This window comes from Colletotrichum costaricense (assembly GCF_030867565.1).
Source record: "Colletotrichum costaricense strain IMI 309622 chromosome Unknown Scaffold_6.1, whole genome shotgun sequence".
NCBI lineage: Eukaryota > Fungi > Ascomycota > Sordariomycetes > Glomerellales > Glomerellaceae > Colletotrichum > Colletotrichum costaricense.
In genome coordinates, this window is record NW_026848235.1 from 310,751 (window position 1) to 323,945 (window position 13,195).

Sequence of the window (13,195 nt, forward strand, 5' to 3'; positions counted from 1 at the left end):
TGACCCGTGGTGGTCGATGTTGCATCATCATGATGGTGACCTGAGATGCGGTTGCGCCTCACTGAGTAGGCAGATTGATCCACATCGAACATCGAAGACTTATCAAAAGCATGGAGCGAAGCCTTAAGCTTACTGTGAGTCGGCTAATCGGCTCCGTAGCTGGGCTGAATGAGTTAGTCTGGCGGGTTTGCCGATCAACGAGGCAGAATCGTGCTTAGCGGCTGAGGGAGGCCTTCGCCTCACTTTGCGCCGGGTGCCTGATGAAGCGCCTCAGAAAGAAGTGAAAAAGTGCTCACTCGAGACTCATAAGCTCATACCTTAGCCCGAGTGTGTTTTCACGAGACACGAGACTCCAGATATCTCTCAAACAACGACTCAATCGAGAGAAAAGCAAGCCGCATCGACATTCATCAGGATGGTTGACGATAGCGATCCGGAGGCGCAGGTTGGGTCTGCCAGCGCTCACCAGTCACAACGGAGGGCCCATGGAACCAATGGGTCCGGATTTCCGCCCCCGTCGCCAACAGCGCAACAACCTTGGACAGATCATAACGCCAACGCCGATAAGACTCGGAGTTGGACCGGCAAGTTTAGCTCACTCAAGACTTTTAGGAACAGCACAAATGGCGAATCGAGCAGGCCTCATCCGCCAATAAGGTCCCGCGTGAGGCCGCCGTCATCACGGGGGTGGTCCAAGCCAGAGAATGGTGGAGCAGTAATCTTCACGGGACATGTAGTCCTCATCATCTTCGAGGTCATTGCAATTGTCATCTCCTCACAGAGCCTTCAACGAGTCAAGAAGTTTCCGGGACTGGTTCAGAGGGCCGACTTTGTCTCGTGAGTTTCTGCCCATCTCGCTCGTCGTTCTTGTAAGCCAGTCGACTCGGCAACACTGACACAAAGACACGCAGCATGATATCGCTGATATCCATGTGCGTCGAGGTTGGCGCTTGGATCATCGTCACCTTGGTGGCGTGCTCTTGGTTTGGGATGGCTCTCTCCGTTGGGTTTGCTGCCCTCCTCTGTCTCAACGCCACCGCGACGGGATCATATCTCATTTTTGCGATGAAGGCCAATCTAGACAAGGCTCTCTGCAATGAATACGGTGAGCAGTCGGCGGAGTGCTGGACTGGACTGAGGATGGGCATGGCGGTGGGCGTGTTCCGGGTGTTGTTGCTGTGAGTGGAGTATGTGAGCCAGACAGGCTGCGGCGTCTTTGCTAACGATTTCGCAGACCAGTCGGCATTGCGACTGTGACTGGGTACTACATGCGAAGGAGGTCGAAGAAACATGAGGGATGAGCAAGCCAAGCATGAGGAAACTTACACATAGACCGAAATCGTAGTGTCGAGAACGCAATTCGTCGAGACCTGGCTTTGCAGATCCACAGCATGAATGATGTATCATTTAGATCTGCAGTCTGGTCCCGAGAGTAAGGGAGGAGGATGAAGTTGATAGAAAATGTTCGAAAGATGTGATGGTTCGCCAGGGCCGCACAATCTGCCAACACACGAGTTGACGGCGGGGACGACCCAGCAGAATGGTAAGGAGGAGCGGGCGCGACGGGACGTCCGGGCTGCCCCTGAACAACTGACGGATCTCTTGCCAATCCCAGCCCATTAACAACGCCTCCCTGCATGGGGATGAATGCCGAGTCGAAGTCAAAACTTTGACGGGAAAGACAAACGGAACCATAAAAGGTGAGATGATACGAGGTGGCAGCAATTGAGGAACTTGAGAATTGAGAGAATGTTCAAATCCCGAAGTCTTATATCCGGATGAGAATGCCGCTGACGTGTATGCAAGTCTGCAACACAGAGATTAAGTCTTCAATAATTCAGTAATGCGCTCGGCTCTGTGCTTTTGTGATGGATGCAAGTCTCTCCCGGATGGGCAAATGATAGTCTTCAATGCAACGTTCGAGTCCGCTTTCGCTCATTAACAGACAGAGCCAACCTAGCAGCAATGAGCAAGATTTGCTTTTTTCACTCATGTGGTGAGCTGTGCATGTCAATCATCGTCAAACTACACGCCCATCAGCCCATCCATGAGTCCTCCCACACCTCCGTAGAAACTTGCAGACAGAGACATGCAGAAAATGGATGGGCAGAGCAAACCCCGTTGGCAAGCAAGGGGAAGAGGGTTGCAGCGGCATCTATCCATACCACCGGCGCAATTTCCAGCCAAACGGCACCCTCTCAGACGAGGCAGCTGCTTCTTGAAATGAAGTTGGGGATTGGGTGCCATGACAAAAAAGAAAGAATGACAACCAGGGCCCCCCCGATCAAGCCCTGTTGGCGTCTCCCCGCCGAGCTTCCGCGGTGGGAGCCACGGGGAAGAGTGGCTGTTTATTGCCGCCCAGGATCTCCCAGGAATTGGTGTGCCATTCTGTCGGGAACCCTGCACAACCCCACCATAATCAACGAGTGGTCGTATCACCATCCTGTCGCCAGACCTTTTTGTCTTGTCCAGGGATTGTAGGAGCGTCCGTCTGCAGAAAAGGCTTCGGCTTGGGACGATGAAGGTGGTCAGTTAAAAGTGTGACCGTTCCCTGTCTCGCCAATGTGCAGACTTTCACGCGGGCCGGAACCCAACGCTCTGGATTCGGGATTTCTTAAAGCGTGATAGTGGTCGCCTTGCTGCGCCGCCAGCTTGGGACTTGCTCGTCCTGTGTTGGCGTGTGCGAGAGTCCGAAAGAAAAGATCAGAGGATAGTACGACTTTTTGTCCTCCAGTTTGAGGACTCATTCTGTGCAATCTTTGCTTTTCCTGCTCTACTCACTCCCTTACCCAAAGCTGGCTGCTAGCACCATCGATCATTGCTGATTCGAACTCAACTGGCGAAGAGAGAAGCCGTACGCCTTGTTAGTGTGGTGTTTTCGTCCTGCAGGATGACCATAACGAATTCTGGTTCCTATCCCGACTTGGAGAACATCGAATATCATGGTATTGGCATGAGCCCGGAGGTCAACGTACTTGGCTTCTGTCGCGATGGATCGAGATCACCCGGCGGATCCAGCATCAGCTTAGAACCGAGGATAAAGGAGAACAGCGTGTTCCGGTAACGTTCACTCTGCTCGGCGAAACGAGAAATGTGTTCTAATCGAAAACAGCCCAGAGATTGAGCTCCCAAAACAAGCTTTTCGTCGGTCATCCGCCCCATCTCCTGAGTCTATCGTGGATGTCAATGGAAGCACTGCCAAGAGTATACACTTGCAACATGACGAGACAGTACGAGCAGCGCGGTCGCGGCCTGGAACTCCAGCAACGCCTGAGGCTTCATCGTCTGGTAGCTTGGCGTCAAAAACACCACCAACCGCTGGGCCGTTGGAATCGTACTTGGCATGCCCTCAATCGCATGAGAGACGGGCGCTATGGCTGCCTCCCGACAAAGATGACGGGCGTGACGCGAACTCTTCCGACTGCGGATCGGTAATTCTTGGGAAGAGAAGAGTACCTGGAGTGTATGAACAGATCGAGCGTAGCACGTCGCCTTTCGGGACTACCGAAGGCACCGAAGATGCCAAAGCGGAGCAGCCATTGACGCATTACTTGTCCTCAGTCCACCCCCACGAAGTACTAGCGTATCAGATGTGGGAACTTGCTTCGAAAGACAACGAGCAAGACCCAGGCTTGGAATTGAGTGTGCCCAGGCTATCGGAAAATACGGTATTGGCTTCGAATTCGCCCATATCTCCCGAGGTCAGCAGCCATAGGGAAGTCGATATCCCAGCAGCACCTGCAGTGCCGTTGCCCGCAGTATCGTTACCACAAGGGCCCATCGAGGTGGGATATGAACGTCGTGGTTCGGACTCAGCCATATCAGACCTTGAGACTGAAGAGCTGTACCAGCTTTTGTATGTAGAATCTGACAATCGTCCTTGATCATACACTTTGCTGACGCTTGACAGGGGAGAACGGCGGCGGGCAAGAGAGGCGGGGAGGACCAGGACATTCCAGCCAGCGAGAGCTCCGAGAGGGAGAGTCGAGAAGTCCAAGAGAATGAGGCCTCGGAGAGCATGACGAGACAGCTGGCAGCTACATGCTGAGGCGACCTGCCTGATTCTCAACGCACCTAATACTTGGTGGCGTAATAGTTGGTGGCGACGACAGCAATCGCGGGTGACTCAGTAGTAGTGTCTGGCGTTCCCGTATTTGAAGTAGCGTGGGCTGTACGATGTTGCATCGCGGCTGTTATCGAGAGAATTCCCTGTGCAAGGGACGATGGCAACATGGAACGTTGAGGGCAGATCGACTCCTCTGAGCGACGTGTGGCCAAGACGATGAGTTATGAGATTGATGGCGGATGACTTGATACGAAGAATCGCTCTAGAGATATCGCAAATAAATTTTCGAGACTATACATTGGTTCGAAGAAGGCGAAGTTCCGGGAATCGAGGAAATCATGTCATTGTCTAGATGTAATTCGATCCAAGTGGTGGGGTCTGGTGAGCGAGTTCGCAAGCAAGCCAGCCACTGTCTCGTTTGCACCAATTGTCATTGCATAGTCATGGCCGGCAATTGGTCTTTCCTGTCGAGGTATGTGACCGTACGTTTTTCATAGGGATAGGGCGCAGGGCTAGAAGCCAAAGAGGCGATAGTTGATAATGGAGTTTTGGATGGTGATGAACCAAAGGAGAGCAATGGAAGCTGGAGGCAAAAGGAGACCCCACCATGAATGCTTATCTAATCTTATCGATAAATCCCCACCCCTCTTATCGTAATCTTCTTATCGACGACTTCGGTTGAGCTTGGACGCGCCGAGCTTCGCACCTACCAAAGTGCCTGATTACCTGCCAGTCGCTGTCGCCGCTTCGACGGGAAGTGCGACTCGACTCATTATCATCGCATCACATTCACCACCCGAATAAATCCTCGGCATACCGACCGCATTATAACGGCGCTGCCAATGGCGCCGTGCGAGCTCCATGTATAGCCGCGAAAACAAGATCATGAGAAAACTCCTCGGCAAAGTAACTGCCGAAAGCAGCACCGACACCCACTCCATCGGCATCACCAGTGCGCCGCAATACCAGGCCTCCTACAGACCCAGTGCCTCTCAGAACGTCGTCTACCCTGCCGGCGCCCCCATTCTATGCCTCGATACCTCCACCGATCACCGAGCTGCTGTCATCGCCGGTAGACATGTTCTCAAGACTATCCTCTTCGACGGCCTGTCCGTCAGCGAAGGCACCGACCTCCGCGCCGCTATCAATTCCGCCTCGAGCAAGGGCGCATCGAGCTCTCTGACGGCAGACCAACTCTCCATTCGAGACGTCAAATGGCATGGCGACGCCACCATCTTCACTGCCTGTGCCAACGGCAAGATCTTCTCCTACGACCTTTCGAGGATTGCGACCGGCGGCGCTGCGCTCGAGTTCGTTCAGACGAGGGAGGATTCGCGACAGGTCAACAGTCTCGACATCAACCCTCATAGGCAAACCACCTTACTCTCCGGGAGTCAGGATGGCCTGGTGCGGTATTTCGACATTCGCGCGCCAGTACAAAGCAGGTCAGGGGGGCTCACCTACAGCCCTCGAGGGGCATACAAGTGCAATGCGGACGGAGTCCGGCAGGTCAAGTGGTCACCCAAAGATGGCTTCTACTTTGCCTGTGGCACCGAGTCTGGCGTCGTGCTCAAGTGGGACGTACGCAAGATTGCTCAGCCATTGCTCAAGATCCCTGCGCATGACAAGGCCTGCGCCTCCATCTCGTGGCATCCGGATGGCAACCATCTGATCAGCGGCGGCTGGGACAGCAAATGCGCTGTATGGGATATGTCCAAGAATGCTGATAAACGTCAAAAGCCTCGATGGGTCATCTACACACCCTCCTCTGTATCTGCGGTGACGTGGCGGCCTGGTCTTTGGTCTGCCAGCGCTCAGGGAAAACGCGCCGCTCAGGTTGCTGTCTCTTACGACGACGGCAGCCACAAGCGATACGGTATCAACGCCGTACACATTTGGGACTTGGCCAGGCCATCCATGCCATACAAGGAGATTGAGCGCTTCGAGATCTCCCCCTCAGGTCTGTTGTGGCAGAACCAGGACCTTCTCTGGACCGTCGGCCACGACGGCTTTTTCAACCAATGCGATGTAGCATTTGCCCCGAAAGTCCTCGATAGGCAATCTGTGTCGACGATGGCACTATCTGCTAGAGGCGATGCCGTCATGTTCCTCGACGAGCGACTACATGACCGCCCACGACCTCCCATCGTCCATCATCAGCCAAGCGTCGTGCCTCCACGAACATCCTACAGCTCAAGTCCGACGACACCGATGCTGAGCATCAGTCGCAGTGATTCTGAAGAAGATGTCGTCGGCAGCTTTTTAGGGCCTCGTAGGCGAGTGAGCAGGAAACGAAGGCACAGTCTGCGCTCCATCCCCGTTCTCAGCACCACCCCTCCATCAGGACCAGGCTTAGGCGACGATCTCGTTCTGGGTCTTGAGCAAGCCATCAAAGTCACAGGCACTTACAAGACTCAGCAGTCTATGGCTGTTGGTCATGTGCCTGCAGCAGCAAGAGTCGATGTTTATCAATATCTTTCCAGCTACTATCTTGAGACAATGGACAAAGACCTCCCGTTTGTCGATGGAGCGAAACCACTAGCGCAAAGAATCTCTGGCATTATGGAGAAATACGCACGCGCTGCAGAACACGTCAATCTGTTCCGCCTAGCACAGACATGGCGGATTCTGGCTTACTCAATGAACCTCTTGTTGAGCAGAAGAGCGCAGTTCCACCTCGAGACGCGACTTGGGCGATTCCAGAAGAGGCGGTCCATTTCCAAAGGCAAAGATGTACCCAAGCTCAGGGTACCGAGAGCATTGGATGTTGTTGTGGAGATGAATGGGGAAGAAACCCCTCGACGGCCGTCAGCTCTTACATCCAATGGCATAGACAGCAAGTCTTTGGGGCCGCGGTCCTTGCTCTCCGAAGAGATTGAAAGCACATCCAACGTTGCAACCCCAATTGCGAGGGCCATCAACGAGGAAAATGCGGATCAGTTTGAGGAAGCTCAGCTGCCGCCGGTCAAAGAGTTGGATAGCTTTGCTTTGCCCCCCGCTGCCCACAGTACGTTCAACATAAGTCCAAGGAGACGGCTGGACTCGGTTCCTTTGTCTACTACAAGTCATGAAAGCGATCAGACGCAGGCCTCCATCACAGAGGGATACGACTTCTATGATACTGACGCACTGTCTCAAGCGATAGATGTGCCCGAGCCAAAGAAAAAGGAGCAGAAGCCCTTGGACTATGGCCCCCGCACGCCGAATAGTCGACGCCCGTTGCGACATGACTCTGATGGCTTTTCTCAAATGTTCTCCATGTCCGAGAGCAGCCGGCAAACTTCTGGGCTGGCATCATCCTCCGAAGGGGGTACATCAGCGTCGGCTCACTCCATCACTAGCTATCCCGCTCAGCTTGCACATCAAAGGAATGCTAAAGAGCAGGGCGAATATGAAAGCCGCATCCGTGGCAAAGAAATCGAGGACTCTCCAGAACATGGTGCCCTGGCGTCGCTGCATGGTCCTGGCGAGAGTATGCCCAAAGAATCTCCAGAAGAAATCTTTATGATTTCTCAGACGACCATGGCTTCTGATACAGCTACGGATGAACCGTCGACACATTCACAGCTGGGATCACTACCTGCGACCTACGAAGACCATGCACCTCTTCACGTCGGTGTTGCTGCGTCGAGCCCTCCGAGGATCGCTACGGCCCCTCAACACGACACAACACCGAATATTCTCGAGTCCGACTACCTCCCATGGCCGGAGGACCCATCATACCCACATCCTTTATCATCGAACCCAGAGGAGGACCGCTCACCGCCGCTGAACCCGTATACCCTCCTATCTCGCGCCCTGGATTTTGAAACACGGACATCAGCACTCAACGCCTCCGCCATGGTCCTACTGCTGAAGCCCCTCGTGCCCGAATCCGTCATCGATCCCCATCGCGCATCCTCCATCCTCCGGCAACACCACTCACGCCTGACAGGAATGAAGCTCTTCATCGAAGCTGCCCTCCTCCGCAAGCTCTGTATCAAGGGTTGGCCCGAAGGTATTCCAGATTGGGGCGAAAACTACACATCCATTTTCGGCCCCGCTCAACAAGGCGTCAAGGGCGGTTTCATCTGTCCTAGCTGCCACAAGCCGCGAGAGCTGGACCCGTCTCTCGGCTCCAGGGCCCTGTGGAAATGCGACCGCTGCCGAACAACAATGGCCCCTTGCGCCGTATGCGGCCACCGCGAGACCACAGCCACGATGCTCTCCCTCGCCGAAGGCGTCTCCGCCGCCCCGGCACCAACCGACCCGGTGATGAGCATATGGTGGTACTGTCCCGGCTGCGCCCACGGCGGTCACGCGACCTGTCTTCAAGATTGGCACGCGCCCTCGGACGACGGCAACTACGAGCTCAGCGACGGGTGTTGTCCCCTCGACGGTTGCGGACACGCGTGTCTTCCCGGCAAATGGCGGGATGAGAAGTCGACGACGCGCTCAGACGAGCTTGGTCGTGCAGCTGTCGAGAAAGTACGCATCGGCGGGGGCGGCTTGGTTGGCGGCGTCGGTGGAGGGGGTAAAGCCGAAGGGGGACGGAGTCCTGTGATCCCGCCCAATGTCCGCGGCGACAGCGTCGAAGTGCCGCAGAGTCGTGCGGTGGAGAGCGTTCGCGAGGCGTTGGCGAACGGTACGCCTACGTCAGGGATACTGAGTTCAAGCCCGGGGAGCAGGACTGGACCCGGCGAGCGCGAGAGGAGGAAGAGCGTCAAGTTTGTGCCGACGGAGCGTTAGTGGCAGCTCGGTCGTCTCTGGCGGTCTCTGTAATTGCCATGACGGAAGGATGGTGTCGGGTTGTGTTATTTGGTGTTTCACGGCGTTGAGGGGAGCATATGGCGTATTTCTACGCATGTTGTTCACGGTGTTGCTACATGTACTTTTTTCCAGTTGGGGCATTGGGGGCATGGAGACGTTTCCCACCGAATGTTGTTCGATACGATTGATTCCAGCATTAGCAATTTTATTATGGCGGCGACGAATCGCCGGGGTATCTCAAACAATGAAACCACGTAATTCGACCAACGTTGAGCCATCCTGAATTTTCTGGCAACGGCTGCCATCAGTTCCCAGCGTTTTCTCTCATGCCCTTGGTTCTCAGCGACACTTTGAACTCATCGAATGGGAGGCCCGCAGACCCACCATTCCCGTGAGTGAAGTTATAGTCGACAGGGGAATTCGCACCGTCACGAACGGTCATGGCCTTCCTGAGCTCATCACGCTGCCGGCTGAGCACCTCGCTGTCGGTGCTGCCACGGCGACTGCCGCCGACGCTGCTCGAGTCTTCATCGCCAACGCCTGCCACCGACGAAGGGATGCGACCTTTAAACCGTCCCGCCCAGAGACCACGGACGCCGCCTCGCTTACGCTCGGGAACTTCTTCGGTGCCGGCGCTGCACACGTACAGGAGATACTTGAGGTTGGGTAACGTATGACGTATGTCGACGACTTTCAACCCTTGGCTGGCACAGAGTGCCTCAATATTTTTGTTGAGAATGAACCAACCGTAGTCGAAGCGATACTGGGCCGCGGTCGACCCACCTCGCGGGAGGTACAGGGGGAAATCGCGCTGTCGAGCCGCCTGCACCGAGTTCAGATCGGTAAGCAGTGATATATCGTCGCGAATATGGGACCGTGAGCCGAAAGGCGTGATTGGGTATGGAAGCGGCACAGACAGGTAGTATTGCAGCGCATTGGTCAGAGCAGCAACATGGCCCAGAGCGGCGGAGAGAAGGTCGTCATCGGGGCCGCGTGAAGTGGCGCTGTCGTAGCTTGTATTTGGAAGGGGCAGGCCCGCGATCTGGAAAGAGAGGGGAGCACTCGTGGGGCAGGGCGTGATCTGGTAGATGTTGCCGAGGTCTGCGCAAATGCGGCGTCGCTGACCGCGAATCGTCTCCTTGGTCTTGGCAAGAACTTCTTTAGATGCCGATAGGTGCTCTGTGGCGTCGACAATATCCTTTGCCAGCTTATCTTGGAGGGCGCGGCCTTGGGCAATCGCCTCTCGACGCGACTTGAGAGACTCGCGTAGCTCCTCTCGCCGCTTTTCGGCTGCCTTCAAGGATCGCAGCTCTTGGGCCACGTATTTGTTGGCCAGCTTCACCTTCTCCTCGGCGGCTGGTGTCTCGTTGTGCGCCGTCTCATCTAGGATGTCGTTGATTTGGGATGTGAGCTGCTCCTGTGTCGCAATGGCGTCCTGGATAGAGTTATCCAGAGTCGCGAGCTTCATCAGAGCGTTGTAAGAAGATGTGTGGAGGGGTGGCAGCTCCTTCGGGTGCGTGGGCTTGGCCGGGACATCGAGCGAGTATATACCGTCGGCAAGGTGGAAGATGAGGCCGTTGGGCGGGAATTTGCGATTCTGGAGGCTGCCGATGAAATGGAGACTTCGGAGATCGATTGTATCTTGAAGCAGCAAAGTCCATGCTGTTCGCTTCGCCCAGATCTTGATCGTCATGACCGGGGAGCGGGTGACAGAGGGGCCATGGTGGTTGAGATCGAAGAATTGGAAGTTGAAGTTCTGTTGGTCGCCTTGTCAGTCCGGCTGTGGAACACAAGGATTGGAATTTGACATACCGTCGCATGCTCCTGCATTTCACTGATATAGACTGGCTCATCTTCGCCTTCGCAATGCAGCGAGAAGAAGACATCGGCGGCCCTACCGTCGATGGTCAACTGTAGCATGCGCTGTCTCGTGATTGGTGTAGCTTGGGCCAGAGCAGTGCTGCGGCGGCGCAGCGCTTTGGGTCGCAGATTGTCGCTGGAGAGAGCATGTTGGAGCTGAGGAGTGTCGCGAAGAGATTCGAGCTTCGAGGATGTCTTGTTCAGAGCAGTATCATCAATGGTGTGGCCTCGAGGGCGAATGAAGCTCAGGTTTCGCAGGTAGATGCCTCGAAGATGACGAAGCTTGCGGTTTTGAGGAATAAGGAGGGGGCGGGACTCGGGGGGAGGCATCTTGACTTGCAGGTCAATTCATGGCCGGTGGGGGAGGTTTGCGTCAAAGATTCATGAGACCGGGTGTCGGTGTCGCAGCTTTGAATTGTGTTTTGACAAGGATGTGGTGTGAAGAGCCGCACGCCCAAGTTTGTCAAAGGATCGTGATGTCGGGTGGTGATGGTCGTTGGGTGCGGGCAAAGCTTCCCGGTTGCCCGTCCACGTTGCTCCTGTCACTGCTGCTGCTGCTCCTGCTGCTCCTGCTGCTGACGGAAGCCACCTCCCCAAAAGCACGGTGCCATTGCTGCAGGAAGGAACGACCTCGGGGAGCTCCTTCCAGGCTGCTATGGAATTAGCCCCACCATCGTCATAGCTGCTTAGATGCATAGATGCATTTACTGCTTGCCTTTCCGAATGGCCAGATGAGTGTTGCATTAATTTCTTATGTGCATACTCTTCATTGATGCAACTTTGATGGATAATATGGGACTTGACCACATTCTCTTCTTTCTTTCCTTCATTCATATCTCCATTTTGACACATCTTCACATTCTTCCAAAGCTTCAGCAGGTTCGACATGTCTTTGATCACGATCGAAGAAGAGAGTTCCTTCAGCGGAACCATGAATTAACCAAACCATGCGTTCCTTGCAGTAACACGCGACAATGGGCTGGTCTCGGCTAGACACGCCCCTTTCTGATACCCAGCCATATGTCAGTCAAGCTTTAGAGAGGAACAAGATCGATTAAGTCTCCGGTCACACGCGGATGCGCCCGTCGTATCGAGATTCCCTCCCCCGGTAGAACCGGCATGGCGGCTTGTCCCTGACGGTGAACTGCAAAGCAACTCCACCTCCGATCGCCCCGCCCTCGCCGAAACCTTAAATCGCTGCCAAAATGCCCGAGCTTGGCCGTATGTGGGATACTGGGGATTTTCCCGTCGTCGGCACATCAGCTTCTACCAGAGGAATATTGAGGCATACGTCATCGGAGAAAGGTACACAGCATAGCCGCCGCGGCGTATCGAGCGATAGGAGACGGGCGCCTTGGCTTGGTTTTAGATGCCAAGTGTGGCAGCTTCAGCTCCCCTCATGGATCTGACACTTTGGTTCGCCCATCCGTCTCACCATTGCGCCCGAGATTCATAGATGAACCACCTTCTATGGCCTTCTCCATCCCGTCTTCGGTCTATGTACTTTCAGAGCACCGTGGGATAGTCTTGCTGAGAGTCTTGCTGAGTAACCTTGGGAAACTTTGGCATACGTCAACGAACATACAAGAAACCCGCGGAATACATTTCCTCAACGTCTTCCCAGCAGATGAAACTTGATATTAATGTAGGAAACCTGAGAATTTACCAGCCCTGCTCGTCTCTTCTGAGCTAGTTCCTCACATACCTTATGGAAATCCCACCAGAGCCGCGACACATCCTTGTCCTCAGTAGAGGCAACGAGGATGCTATCGTTGTCAACTTGCTCAAACACAAAGAGTGTCTCATCCCAGTATACACAATCAGTCATAACACCAAAATGACCAAAATGGAAATCCGGCGAGTAAACTGCGACGCCATCTCCGCAGAACACCGCCCCATCGCCGCTATCAAACTCCGCACACTACCCTCGAGGGTAGAGGCTACCGTCCGAGGTGTCAAGTTCAAGGTGGCACGCAAGCACCCCCTGTCTAGTACTCTCAGCTTCCGCTTCCTGGGCGTGGGCGAGATGCTGTGGGAGGATCTGGGCAAGCACGGCAAAGGCATGAAGCTCATCGATTTCAACGGCAAAACTCTAGCTTTTTTCCGTCCGAGGCTGCACGTGGTGAATGCTGGCCCCAGAGGAGAAGAAGAAGAAGGACACAGTTCGAGAGGGAGTGGAGAAGGCGGGAGCCGACCTGCACCTGCAAGTCATACAAACACGATGAGCAAGGCCGGGCGGGGGCCCGGGTTCGAGCTGCATGCCGCTCTCGCAGATCTCGACCTCGATCTGGTGGTCACCACTGGCTTGGCAGCGGCAGAATATCGTCGGCAGTTGGATGAGGACTGGGACTTGGTTACGGAGGAGCAGAAGGCAGAGACACGAGAGACGCAGGAGTTGGACAAAGCGCGCGACGGCTGATCTGCTCATTACTCGTTCCATTATACACACATCCCAAGTTTGATCGTGTTCTATACCCTTGCTGAAACAAAATGGTATTCTGGGTATTGGTATTCCGCCGC

General features: G+C 54.8%; 6 protein-coding genes across 6 annotated transcripts; 4 read left to right on the plus strand and 2 right to left on the minus strand.

Annotated features, from left to right (window-relative positions):
* Nucleotides 1-415: 415 nt before the first annotated feature.
* On the plus strand, nt 416-1,301 carry CCOS01_06321 (uncharacterized protein; the record flags this gene model as incomplete). Its single annotated transcript, XM_060454490.1, has 3 exons — nt 416-837; nt 912-1,178; nt 1,235-1,301. 3 exons carry the CDS (start codon nt 416-418, stop codon nt 1,299-1,301), a joined length of 756 nt encoding a protein of 251 aa, XP_060314190.1.
* Nucleotides 1,302-2,574: 1,273 nt separating this feature from the next.
* On the minus strand, nt 2,575-3,282 carry CCOS01_06322 (uncharacterized protein; the record flags this gene model as incomplete). Its single annotated transcript, XM_060454491.1, has 4 exons — nt 2,575-2,668; nt 2,782-2,836; nt 2,976-3,171; nt 3,235-3,282. 4 exons carry the CDS (start codon nt 3,280-3,282, stop codon nt 2,575-2,577), a joined length of 393 nt encoding a protein of 130 aa, XP_060314191.1.
* Nucleotides 2,891-4,048, plus strand: CCOS01_06323 (uncharacterized protein; the record flags this gene model as incomplete). Its single annotated transcript, XM_060454492.1, has 3 exons — nt 2,891-3,060; nt 3,113-3,860; nt 3,911-4,048. 3 exons carry the CDS (start codon nt 2,891-2,893, stop codon nt 4,046-4,048), a joined length of 1,056 nt encoding a protein of 351 aa, XP_060314192.1.
* A 903-nt stretch (nt 4,049-4,951) lies between these two features.
* Nucleotides 4,952-8,794, plus strand: CCOS01_06324 (WD domain-containing protein; the record flags this gene model as incomplete). Its single annotated transcript, XM_060454493.1, has 1 exon — nt 4,952-8,794. One exon carries the CDS (start codon nt 4,952-4,954, stop codon nt 8,792-8,794), a length of 3,843 nt encoding a protein of 1,280 aa, XP_060314193.1.
* A 325-nt stretch (nt 8,795-9,119) lies between these two features.
* Nucleotides 9,120-11,005, minus strand: CCOS01_06325 (UV radiation resistance-associated protein; the record flags this gene model as incomplete). Its single annotated transcript, XM_060454494.1, has 2 exons — nt 9,120-10,571; nt 10,628-11,005. The coding sequence occupies 2 exons, from the start codon at nt 11,003-11,005 to the stop codon at nt 9,120-9,122; spliced, it is 1,830 nt and encodes a 609-aa protein (XP_060314194.1).
* Nucleotides 11,006-12,512: 1,507 nt separating this feature from the next.
* On the plus strand, nt 12,513-13,094 carry CCOS01_06326 (uncharacterized protein; the record flags this gene model as incomplete). The annotated part of the gene is made up of 1 exon (XM_060454495.1): nt 12,513-13,094. The coding sequence occupies one exon, from the start codon at nt 12,513-12,515 to the stop codon at nt 13,092-13,094; it is 582 nt and encodes a 193-aa protein (XP_060314195.1).
* Nucleotides 13,095-13,195: the final 101 nt, after the last annotated feature.